A 13,303-nucleotide genomic window follows, 5' to 3' on the forward strand; every position below is an offset into this window, starting at 1 on the left:
CAGCTGTCACTCCTCTGTGATAGAGATCACTCTCTTCTTCATCATTGCACCTCCCTTTTGGCTAGACTATCTTCTCCCTTCCCCTCCCTCCCTTTGCACTGCCTTCTGCACATCTTTTTGCCAAGTCTCCTTTGCCCCCATCAGGTGGCTCTCATCCCAGGCCTGAGATCAGCAAGTGGAAGCAGGCAGGAATTAACTCCCCTCAGGCTGCCTGCTGTTTGTCTACAGAGAGGGGACTGCACCCAGCCAGCACAGAGCCCCAGCAGCCAGGGCTGCCACCTCTATTGTTGGACTGATGGATTAAGATCTTGTTTCAGAGGCTGTTTCTGAACCTCACACTACCACAGTACACATGGCTGGAAAGGCTTCCCAGAGGATGGGGAGAAATGTTTTACTTGGGTTCATAACTTAACAAAAGTTTATGATCATTGTGGCCACCAAAGCTGCCTTTGTAGGCAAGCTGCAATAGTGAAATACAGATTATTTCAGCTGATTTTGTACTGCAAGTGCTACCATCAGCTTTAGAGAGATCCAAAGAAGTCTCACCCTGAGATGCTGGTCTGGTGCTCATTTTCTCTGACAAAGAGGATAGATGACACCAGACATAAAATCTACACTTGTGAACAACCCACCAACGTGCTGCCAGCACAGCCAGGGAAGCAGGGACACACGAAAGGCTTCACAGCCTTGGCAGAACAGGACCTTCCAGCCACAGGAGGAGCTCTGCTCCCTGTCTTGCAGATGGTTGTGCTTGTACTCAGCTGGTTTACTCAATCACAAATCTTGGTTCCTACTCATTTGTGCAGTTCTCATGACACATAATTTTAGTGTTTTCACACACACAGGTACACACACTCCTCACCAGCCTTGCCTTGCAGGCAGCCCCACTCCCAACAGAGCCTAACACACAGCTTTTCCCCTCCTCTCTCCCCCAGATCATCCTCCCATATCTTGCAGCCCCGACAGATCCCAACATCCTGAGCCAACAGCCAGCCCTTCAGCACACAGCAGCTGTTGGGCTACAGTGAATGTCTGCAGTGCACACCATGGGAGGAAGACAAGAGACCTTTGGAAATAAAGCCAGGCCACAGTCCCAGGACAAAGCCAGGGCTTCCTGCACAGCTCAGCAAGAGGAGAACAGCTGGGCCACATCAAGGGAATCATATCCTCTCACTCTAACCAGGGGCTTGTAGCAACCAGGCAGGGCAGGCCCAAATGCCACACACAAAAGATAAATGCCATCAGGAGAGAGGGATGAGATGAATTCAACATGGAGCCTGAGAGCACTTCACCCTTGTCTGTAAGGACCATGTGCTCCTGCAAGTCACAGCTGACCTCAGTGCAGGCACAACCACCTGTGCACCCTACAACTTCTAACTGGCCTAATGATCCAGTCTCCTTGACAGCTTCCAGATGAGTCCCCAGCTGAAAGAAGCTTGTTACCACCTCCTGCATGCAATGCCTGCTGTTTACAGAGGACACTCAGCACAGCAGCCACAGGAATTTCTCATGCAAACACCCTTCAAATTCCCACCTTTCACCCATGAGGTGTGCCATGGGTCAGGTTTGGTCAGGAACCCTATGAGCAGCAAACCATGCACTAAAGGATATCACCTACAGCATTTCTGCTGGGAGCTCTTGGAGCAGACCCCAGCAGCATCTGCAGCACACTCATCCACTAGAAGATCACACCATGCTTAGGAAACAGAAAGGAGGTCCTGCCTTGTCATGAGTAGGGGAGCCCAGGGGCGTGTGAGCAGCCAGTAGATTGGCACTGTGCAGGAGGGGAGGAGCAGAGGTCACCTGAAAAGCACAACAGTTTGAGATGCAGAGGAGGTTCCCTGCTCATTGCTTGAAAGCTGCCTTTACACAGAGCATTGCACATCACTGCACTGCTCATACATTTTGACTTCCCACAGCCCTGGAGCTACAGCTCTTCCCTGGCAGGAGGTGCAGTATACAGCTCTTGCTCACACCACCTCCTCCCCAAAATCCACTTGCACTATGGACACCTATCTCATGGACAAACACAGGTCCACTGCTGATCTGCTCCCTTCCACTCACAAGACTCTGCCATCTTTCACTGCCTCCTCCTCAAGAGAGATTGTGGCAGGGAGAGTTTCAGCCTTTGTTTCAGAACTACTACCTTCATCTCAGAGAGAAATACAGTCCCTGCTGCACAAAGTGATGATCATCAGACAGGAACCACACACATCAGCACCTTCCTGCACAGACCTGTACTGTGCAGTGCTAGGCAGGCACAGCTGGGTGAGTCTTCTTTCTAGCAGCTCAGCACCAGCCTGTGCCTGACCTTATACCTACTTGAGCTATCAAGTTGAGAGTAGCTAGACTGGAAAACACTGCTAAAAAAAGACAAACCAAAAGAGAAGCCTGCCTGCATCTGTGGGAAGAAAGCATCATCTTCAGTCTGACAGCCAACAGAAACAACTGTCTTGGTGCTAGGGATCCGTGTCTGGGGAGAACAGGAGTGTCCAGGATCTTCAGGAGGGGTGCCCACAACAGAAAACTCATGATAATCATCCTCAGAAGTTTCCCACTGGAAAAGAGGCTGGGGAGCCAAGGTGAAGGAAGAGGAGGAGGCTGGACTAGGAGCTGGGGTAGGTGGCACATGGGAAGGCTGAGGTGGGAGTGGAAGAAGAGGTGCAGGGCCAGAAAGATGAGAAGGAGCAGCATTAGCAAGGACTGTCTTTGCAGCTTCTTTGGAAGGCTGGAGAGGGGGAGAGGCTGGAACAGAGATCATCTTCCTTGAGGGGAGTGGGGATTCTGGAGGAAAAACCACCTAGAAAGACAGGGAGGAAGAAAAAGAGGTGAATAAATCCAAAGAGGAACTAATGAGCACTTCTTGCTGGTTATTACCACTATGTTTAAGGAGGAAAAGCAGCAAGAAAGGAATTAGTTAAAACATGCTTCTCTGTGTAGCTGAAGGAAGAGCACCATCTTACACCCAGAACTTCCTGCACAGGGACAGGACAGGGGAGAACAAAGCATGTCTCTGTGTCAGGTGTAGTCTTAAAAATAATCCCCCCACAGACATAGGCTGATACATGATAGCAGCAGACTGCCCAGACAGGCACCAGCACTCTCAAATCCCACTCCAGTTCTTGAACAAAAAGAACCAGGACCTGAGTGCCTGTTCACTTTTCAAGCCAAACAAAGGTGAGTCAAAAGAGTTAGTTCTTGATTCTGTGTTGCTTAGGACACTCGGAAACTTAATCTGCACCTCCACACAATGCTATCTGGCCTGGGGACATGCTGGAATTTCCCAGTGCACATCCCTGCTTTCTACCTTCTCTACTTGCTGTCCACCATTCTGCTCTTCCCCCTGGGGCCTGGCAGCGATAGTGACCCCCTCTGCCAGCCAGTCACCCTGGCTCTGCCACTCGTCCTGCTCCTGCTGAGCGCTGCCCAGTCTGCCCCGCAGCTCCTCGATCACAGGATCTTGGGACTCAGTCTTGTGACATGTGGCAGGGCCTAGCTTACGCCTTGGAGAGAGGTCACGGTACATGGGATGCACGTTGGCAGTCTCTTTTGTCCTCTTGATCAAAGATTTTATCTAGATGACAAAGGCAACAGTATCAGCAGAGAAGAGCAACGTCCCAGCGAGCCCCGAGATGCAAGGGCACAAACTCAAGCCGTTAGTGACAACTGTGAGCAGGAAGAGAAATGACATTTATTCCACAATGCCAAAATTCCTCTTGGCACAGCCCAGAAGAGTGACTCAGTGCAAGGAAAAACCCTGTAAGAATAATCACAGCAGCCAAAAATAACTATCTAGAAAAGGAAGGGCAAGATTAACAAGCAGGAAGCCAAGATAGGAGGTGCAGCATGACCACTCCACTGAGCACTGAAGAAAGCTCAGCATCACAAGGACAGAGGAGCCTCTCTGTTTGCCCTTTACAGGCATGAGACTCTTGGTCAGAGATGTCTGGTGCACAAAGTGTACTTCCAGCGCTGGAAGGAACACTCACAGCTCCAGCCATGAGACCTAAAAAGGTTAGCAGAGCAGAGGAGCTGCCATCCCAAGTCAGGAACATCCTCCAGGGGCATGACATAGCCCCAGAACTTTTCAGAGGCCTCTGTGCCCCGAGCCTTACCCCAGTAAGGGAACAGAAGTCCATTTCACAGTGAAGCCCCTACAGACTGCCATGTTCTGTGCTGCTGACTGACATGCAGAAGTGACCACAAGATAAAGCAGAGGATTTCAAAGCTCTGTGACATGCAGCTATCAGTACCAATGCTCAGAGCCTCATGCTGTTAGTGTGGGTGAGTCCAGGCACACTCACACCACACAAAATGTTAGTGTGTTGTCAAAAGAGTCCTCGCTAGGACTCATCCTACTCCTACATTCATTCAGTGCCTGCCTGGCCTGATGCAGAAATCCTCTCAATGGGTGGTTTGGAGACACATGGCAGATCCAGCTCAGCTTTGCAAATGTTTTCAGGAGATTGTGGAGCAACTGCTGAGCTTCCAAACTGCTCATTTTCCTGCTGTCCTCCAACTTTGTTTGTGCTAGCAGCACTCGCCTTCTTAGGAGTTCTGTCTCTGCCCTGCCTCCTCTTGACCAGATCAGGACAACCATCCACCTGGGTTTCACCCAGTACTTCAGCTTTGAGCTCCTGTTCTTTCTCCACTGCAAAGCCCAGCTGGTTTTTAGTGTCTGGGAAGACATCCTGCCGATCCAAGGCCACAACAGTAGGTTCACACACGGGATTTAAAACACTGTCATTCTTTGCATGTACCTCTGGCACACGTGCAGGCAGCTCCAGGGCCCACAGCTCATCTAAAGCAGTTTCTCCATCTCTGCTCTGGGAAGGAAGGGCTGTATTGTCCCTGAATGTTCCCTTCTGATCCAGTTCTTTAGGTATCTGCCCCTTGCCTTGACCATTTAAAGTGTTTGCAACTGGTACACTTGAGATTTTGGGGTCAGTTCTCTGCTCTTTTGTCTCAGTCTCTGTTGCCAAACCTTTCTTTAAGCCTTGTGCCTCCTCCTGAGCAGATCTACACAGAAGCTCCACACTGGAAGCTGGCACAGACTGGAAAGCATTTCTAGAAGAATCAGGCTTTCTGCTCAGCTGAACTAAGCTGCCAGAGGTCATCTGTACCCCACCAGTAGCAGACCCAGAAGAGACTCGTGGTGGGGGCACAGGGACCATTTCTGCCAAACTGGTCTTATGTGGAGGAGGAGAATGCCCCGGAGTAGGCAGAACCATAGTGTTGTCACCATCCTCAATGCAGATGACTGCTGAGGGGGCAGATGCTGGCACTGCCAAGTCCCCACTGTGACTTGCAGAAGGGTGTTTAGAATGGGACAGCATTGGTAAGCTGTGAGGAGAGCTGCTGGAGTCTGCATTTGCTGAACTGGGAACTGGTTCTAGGGAGGGTTCAGAAGTCAGAGACATAGAGGAAATAGTCTGCAAAAAGGAAACAGAATGAACAAGGAGAGAAAGAGATAAAGACAGAGGTAAGGAGAAGACAAAAAGCAAAGAATTAAGCATTATAATAATCATGACCTCTAAGTTAAAGAGCCATGTTGATCCAAAGCCTTACTTCCAAGAGTAAGGAAGGAAAATGAGGTATCAAAGAGCAGTGTGACATGAAATCACAAGAGATGAAGTTCCACAGCTGTCAAGATCCTTTTCCTACAGCCTTGTCCTAAGCTCCTGTGTTCACCTGCAGCTGTGATGGGGGCACACAGTGGCCACTGGGAAGCCAGCTACAAACCCAGGAATGTCTAGACTGTACGTGAAGGTCACCTTAACTTACTCATAGTCAGACATGTAAATTTTACATTTTCCAAGCTGACAAAAAAAGTGATCAATGAAAAGAACAAAGCATGACATTTTCTTCTTGATACCCTAATAAAATGCTCCAGTTGACTGAGTACATGGTAATGAAAACAAAGCCTCAGGGCATTCACAGCAAGAACAGATGACATGGGCTTTGTTCTATTCACATCACTAATCTCACCTTGGATGTGACACATACTGAATCTATATGAGCCTGTCAGTCACTCCATGCCCTTCTAAGCATTGCTTAGGTGGCTAGATTAGCCTCCTCCCCCTAGGCCAAAGAGTCCAGATCTACACTGTAATAAAGTCAGTATTAATTTTGATCCAAGTACAACAGAAGCAACTGATACAAAGTTTTAGGTTTTCCTTGAATTACAGGGTCTTCTGAAAACAACAACATCATAGATCCTCCTTTCTTCATTCCCAGTCATTCCTGGCTAAACTCCAGGAGACAAATTGGCATTACTCCTTTTTTTTTTAAAGGGGGAAAATTAGAAGTGGCTTGGACAAGTACACACAGCAGGTCAACCTAAAATCAATACTAAGCCCTCTCAGTTTAAAACCTTACCCACAAAGGATTTCCAAATCTAAGGGCTACCAAGACCTGCTCTGACTTAGTCACATTTTCCAAAAGAGCCTCTAGAGGTTAGGAACATAAGTTCCTAAGCTCAGGTAAGGAAAGCCAGTCTCTACTTACCTCTCTGAGATACTTAACACAAATAAAAGGATAGAATTAACCTGAACATGCACAAAATCTGCCAGTAGATTGAAGAGACATGCACCTTCATGTGACCTAAGATGTCACCATCCCAAGGGGTCAGGAGCTGGCACACACAGAAACGTTTGCTAAGTCACAACAGTAGTGTAACAGGGAGACCACGCTCCAAAAGGAAGAGCCACAATTCATTACAGATTGCTCCTCCCTTGGAGTAACACAGCAAGACCCACAGTCACAGGAGAGAGGAAAAGGAGTAACAAGCACACTCAGTAGTTAAAATGAGGGAACTGTCCACATTGCCCTCTCCCTGTATTTTGCCTAAGCTGGCATCACCTATAGAAGTAACCTGGGTTTACGCTGTGGTTCACACTTAGCTTCCACACTTCCTAAACTGAACTCAGACATTTTCAAGGCAAGACTACCATTTTGCTCAAAAGTAATTACTTCCAGGCTATTACAAACGTACTAGCCCCAAAATAAGGGCAATGGTTGAATACTCAGCAGCACCAGAACAGTTAAATGCTAGCATCTAGCTATGCAGTCAGCAGGCATCATGTTACACGGGACCCGCAGAGGTCGGGAACACAAGTGCATTAAGCAATCTCAGTGCCTGCTGACTGATGAGCCAGATAACCAAAATCAAATGGATTCTGTGAAAGTAAAAAGAATGAGCAACTCATTAAAGTGAGCAAGAGATGATAAAAGGGTAACCTTTCAGTCTGTAATAGCACCTTTTACTCTGAGGTATGAGGGAAACTAAACATCAGTGCCTCCACCCCTCCCATCCCCATCTACTCCAACTTCTAGTTGTGTCAGCTGCCAGCTCCACCTAACATACTTAGCTTTTCTGTCCTATTTCTTGCAACCACACACGGGGCTGGTGCTCTAACAGTAGCTTTTTGTCTTCCACCTTTGCAGAGACACCACTTCTGTCCCCGACACCTTGCCACTGGTACAGGCTAAAGATCCTTTTTACAGGCCAGCTAACACCACTAGTTAGCACAAATAGGGAAGGCAGAAACAAACAAGGACTGAAAGGAAAATGAAGCAACCTGGAGGACAGGAAAAAAGAAAGTTTTTGTTTAAACAAGCCAATGGCAATATTAACAAAAGGAAAATGATCACAGAAACTGTGTCCCTTGTGCTTCAGGAAGAAGGCTTGGACACAGATGAGTTCAATGCCTTGCAAATGTACTAAAGTACTAAGTCCAAATCTTGAAGTTCTACTGCATTTCAGTTTGCTCTCAGAGCTCAATCAGAAACTAAGCCAGGAAAGCAGACAGCATTGCAGAAAGTAGCTCATCTCTGTCATGCAGGCTTTATTTGAGTTGCACAAAGATTTGGGTTTTTTCCCTCAGGACTGCAAAGCATTTCAGTGGCCACACAGAAACTTCCCCTCCTTGTATCTTGCAAGGAAAATCTGTGCTGGGCAAGGTCACTATCAGTTGCCAAGAGCTCACCTAGGAGCAAAAGCAGGTGGCAGCAACCACACCCTGTGCTTGTTTCCTGGCCCTGATAAAGCAGCAGGGGCGAATGGCTCGAGTCCACAACGTGGAAGAGAAGCAAGGAAGGGCACACCCACAGCACGGGCAGGAACTCTGCTCCAGCTTCTCAACAGTGCAGTTTTCAACCAGACTGAACAGCTACTTGTGGATATCCTACAATCTACCCTGGGACCTAATAGAGAGGGGGGAAAAAGGCAACACTGAAGTGTCAGCATTTGCAGTTGACTGAACACACACTACAATGAGCCTAGAGAAAACGGAGAGTAACTCCTAGATTCTCACAAGATGAGGTACGTGTGCCAGAACTGGCAGGCTGAATTCAATTCCAGCAAGTGCAAGGTAGGTGAAGGCCTGCAGATTGTGCATGGTCACTGCTGGGTTCTGAACTCACACACTAGGTCAAAACTCCAGGTATTGGAATGTCCTCCATGAAATACACAGCACAGAGAGTTCACGTGAATGGTGCAACAGACAGATCAACAGCTGTGGTTGAATGTGCTGTCTACCTCTCCTCACAAAACATTCCTCAGCTCTGGCTGCCCTGATGAAAGACATGGTAGGAGGGGTTGGAGCTCAGCACAGACAAGAAACACCAAGCATGAGCAGAATCTTCCATGAGGAAAATCCAGAGAATTAGGGACTGTCTCAGGCTTAGAAATCAGACTTGCATGTGCATGTAAGAAAGGCAAACCCACAATGACAACAAGGTCAGTATTTGCTTTCAAGATAGGATTTACTTTCTCCACCTCTCATAGCACATTCAAGTGAGAAATTCAGTAAGGTTGAAAGCAGCTGAAAGGAGAAAGAAGAGAAAATATTTTTCATTTTGCTCTGATTATGGGGAAATAAAAATCCATTTTCATAAAGCCTTGTGAAAATAAGGTCCAAGCTAACCGTCTCGTGCAAGAATGACAACCTACCTACATGGATAAAGAACAACTCAACTACATACACATGCCAATGTTTCACACATCAAAATGACCATGGGCAAGTTACTTCTGAGGTTATCCTACTATGAGACTTCTGTGTGCTATCTGTGACTGTTCCTTTCCAATACAATAGTCTGATTTCCAAACAAGAGTCTGAACAGTATTTGCTATCCTCTGCCCCCACAAGAAGCTCAGACTTTAATCCCACTTTGAGGTGAATAAGAGACTGCTTTAAGATTAAAACCTTTGAAGTCTTCATCTGTCTGATGGAAGGGCTTCAGTGCTCACAGCACATGCCTGGAAGATTCTCTCCAGGGAAACTACATCAGGGTAAGAATACCTCCAAAGAGAGGGATCATCCTACAGAACAGAAGAGCCTGGTCTCTGTCAGTTAGCAGAGTGGCATCTCATACTCCCCTACTTCTTGTTAAGTACTCTGTACTGAGCAGTAACTAAGCTCATTATCTTTGGGAAACAGACAAACTGCAGAACCAAAGGAAAAACAGATCCCAGAACTGTCTTACACTGCCAGTGATGAAAATTTATAGCATTTGAGAACACCTAGAGCAGCAACCCCCACAGAGAGCACAAATACCACCACAGGAAGTTTCTCAGAGCGACTCTGACAGGCATTCTGGAGACCAAGCAAGGTCAGCAGATACAGCTAACAGGCAAGAGAGGCTAGGGGGCCGGGGGGAGACAAGATGAAGTATTAAGTTGTCACGATAAGGTACCTTGAAGTCAGAGAGAGATGCCATCAGCTCATCCAGTTCTCGTGTAGCTGAGGAAGCAGATATCCGGGTCTGCTGCTGACTGGCGGTGACCCGCTGGGGGCTGCTCACCTCGCCTTGGCTCACAGTGATCGCAGGGCTGACATGAAACAAAAGTAAGAAGAGTGCATTTAAGCCTGGGAGAGCATTCCAAGGCTGAAAGCCCCACTGCTCCCCCAGGCAAGCACAGCATGAGGAGTTTCATCAGCACTGCCCACCCTGGCCAGCCCTCCCCCAGCCCCAGCTTTCAGAGCACAGGCAGGCCCTGTCTCTCTGCCAAGTCTAACACAGTTACACACACAGCATCCATTAAGAAATGGACGATGACCAAACATTCATTTTGTCAGACAGTGTGTATTTGTGATCAGCTATGAGTTTGAACAATCCACCTCTCATAACATGACCTGTATTTTCTCATCCAGGAGTAGATAAAAGAGCAGCAACATCTTCATGTACCTGCCTGATTTCTGACCTTCAGATAAAGCCTATCTTCTGTCTGTCACACTCCTGCAGTATCTGCCCCTATGCTACAGTCACTGCTCCCACAAGAGCCTGTCCCACCCTGCCCATGTCAGCAACCACCAAAACACTACTCACACAGGACTTGGCACCGAGCTCTCCAGCTCGTCCAGCAGGCTCTCCACGCTGGGACGCACATCTTCGATCCCACGGGCACCATTTCGCTTTGGCTTTTCTTTCGTAGGGGGAGCAGCCTTCCCTCCCACAGAGCTGCTGCTCTCTGGGACAACATAGTGAGGTCCAGTCACACTGGGCAATGATGGGCTTCTGCTGGCCTCATCTTAAGAAAGGGAAGCAGAACAGAACCATTCAGACCCCTATGTTCATACATACAGGCAAAAGCAAGAAACTGTCCAGAAATCTCGTGGCACATCCATCTCTAATGATATAGGAATCTTAACAGCACATGGGCCTGAGCAACTTCTAACTTTGGAACTTTAGTTAGAGCCAATTTCCAATCTGCCCTTGTTTTAAGCAGCTCCCCAGAGATCCCACCCAGGCTAAATGAATCTTTAATCAGGGGCTGGAGGGGGTCTTCCTCAGTAAGGGGAAGAGAAAGCAGACTATTATTTTGAGAAACAAACTACCACTCATACCAAACATCTTGCTATTCCTTACCTGCTGGGAAGCCACTGGCAGGATTATGTTGAACAGCATTCAGTTCCAGAAGAAGTCTGTCCAGTTCTGAGAGGTTGCTGCCCAGAGAGGAACTGGTCATTGTGGGAGACGGCTCTGCAGACTTCTGCTTGTTCGGGAAACTGTCGATAAAGGGGAAGAGTGAAACGTCTATGTGAAGATACAGCAGGAGGACAGAGGGAAACTCACAGTAGGTTCACAAAATTTACACATGTACTGTATTGTTTTCCAGCTCTGGGAGAATGGTGTGTGCTTTGTGAAAGGACTACCATACAGCCACTGCTTAGCCACATCCTCAGTTCTCATTTACAAAGAAACAGCATTGACGGGCAGGGCTTCCGATTTTAGGAGTATGTCTTGCACTGCCCTGTAACAAAGAGTTAACTGTCTGCAGATGCAGGATGCACAGAGCAGCAGCAGAACCATTAGCTCACACACAGGAAAATGCCTTGTTTCTGCTGACATCACACCAAGCAGCAAAAACTTCCCCTTGAAGCAAGGGCAGGGCAGAAGAGGCAAAGTACCAACCTCAAGGTACCGGCCAAAAGTAGAATGCAGCAAGTGACGTGGTCGCCTCTTGCAACACTCAAGGCTTCTCTTTTCAAGCCCTCAAACCCTTAATTTGGGGAACTCTAATCAATTTATAGAAAAGCAATTAGAAACTGTTTTCTACTGTGTTAAAACACAAGCCTTGAAAGGAGTTTACCTGTACACAAGTGTGAGTAAAACACTGGCTGTGATTATTGTTAATCCCTATATGGGAGAATCCCTTTACCCCCCACAACTGCAAACTGTTTCAAAGCCAAACTTAACACCAATGCAGTGATTTTTACAGTCATTACACTGTAGTAACAGTCTTCCCATTGTTCATGTCAGAGAAATTATTCTTTCCTGGGTTTACAAATGAATAAAGTAACTTCTAGTGCTGGAGAGGTTCTAATTTTATCAAAAGATGATACTTTCCAAATCCCAAATAGGAGCTTCTGGTTTGGGCACACTGCTACATTATGCTCAGAAGGTTAATACATAACACAGGCTTTGGGACTCTTGACACTTCAACCCCAGTAACAATTATAAAAGTCCAGAAGGACACTTCTTATCTTTCTCCTCAGACTGGAAATACAAGAAGTCTCCATCAATGCAGTCTGGAGGAGGACACACTTCATGCTGACCCAAAGATACAAGCTACAGTTCAGACCAGAACAATGTCATGCCAGACTCTTGCACAGGAGGACTTAGAGCCCTAAGTAATTACCTCCATTTTGTACTAATTGCATGCAGCCATCTGAAAACATTCCAATTACTGTCCCCATTGGTCCATCTCTGGATATGCCTGCCTCTACCCAGAATTAGTTCTGGCTGAAAGCATCTTCCTGCTCAGCAGAAAGAGTTGAGCATTGTTAGAACACCAGCGTCCATGTTGTCAAGAGGTGCCCAGGACAGAGTGCACTGCAGATGGCCATCAGAGCTGAAGCTGACAGCCTCTTCCTCACTCATTCCTGTCAGCAGGAAACTCTGTGCTACTGTACAGGCTACTCCTCCAAGCTCTCAGTGCAAGAGCAGCTGCCTTAGCCAGATAACTAGTTTATACTTGCAATCACCTACTGAGGGTAAAGTTTTAGGAAGTTCAAATTCACATGAAAATTCAAGTCACTGCACATCCTGCTAGGCCATGAGTAACCAAGTTCCCTGGGATAACTGACTCAAAGGCCACTCACTTCTGTGCTGGGGTGATGGATTTGTCACTTGTCTCTGGATCATATCCTTCACAACACAATCCAGATCCTGTTCTATCTGACAGAGCCTTAACCTCTCCTGCAGCTGAGCAAACCAAAGGGCCAGGTCAATGTCTGAAGTGAGCGTGAAAGCTAGAGTGGCCTCTTACAAAAGAGGTAATCTAAACCAACACTAGGCAACATAATGGACACAGAGAGCAGTGTTTGTTTCCACTTAGAGGTGACAGCTTGAGCCACAGCAGGCTCAAGCTGTGAGTCAGGCTTATCTCTTAACAGGGACAAGATACCTGTAGACGTGTTCCTCTTCACTGGCACGGGGAGTAGGAGAGCTGAGCCCGTCCCTAGGAGCAGAGGCACTGGAGCTTTTGGCACTAGAGCTGTATATAGGAGACTGGGACTGAGGCTGTGGAAATGAGATTTGCATTGGAAAGTAAGAATACAAAGCAACGATGTACTGCATTGCAACCCCACACACGGGTAGGGCAGAACAAAGCCCAGCAGAAGTAAAATTACTCTGCTAGCCTCTATCAGATAAGCTACACCAGGAACAACTGTTCTCTGCTTGCTTCAGATTTGCCTAAGTCTGTGCTGGAAACCCCCAGTCTGCTTTCCACAGGCTACACACAGATGACTAATTCTAATCTCATCACACTCCCATTTTGTCAGGAGGACGATGGGTT

At 47.4% G+C, this 13,303-nt stretch overlaps 1 protein-coding gene across 1 annotated transcript in view; it reads right to left on the minus strand.

The window, feature by feature from the left end:
- Positions 1–13,303, minus strand: part of PXN (paxillin) — a 43,739-nt gene that overhangs the window by 5,099 nt on the left and 25,337 nt on the right. The window contains exons 3-7 of the mRNA XM_054172990.1: positions 12,911–13,026; positions 10,870–11,009; positions 10,330–10,531; positions 9,697–9,832; positions 2,396–2,800 (exon numbers count right to left, since the gene is read on the minus strand). Of these exons, the coding sequence (XP_054028965.1) occupies positions 2,396–2,800; positions 9,697–9,832; positions 10,330–10,531; positions 10,870–11,009; positions 12,911–13,026 (999 nt within the window). The remainder of the gene's footprint in view (positions 1–2,395; positions 2,801–9,696; positions 9,833–10,329; positions 10,532–10,869; positions 11,010–12,910; positions 13,027–13,303) is intronic.

This window comes from Dryobates pubescens, chromosome 25 (assembly GCF_014839835.1).
Source record: "Dryobates pubescens isolate bDryPub1 chromosome 25, bDryPub1.pri, whole genome shotgun sequence".
Lineage (NCBI taxonomy): Eukaryota > Metazoa > Chordata > Aves > Piciformes > Picidae > Dryobates > Dryobates pubescens.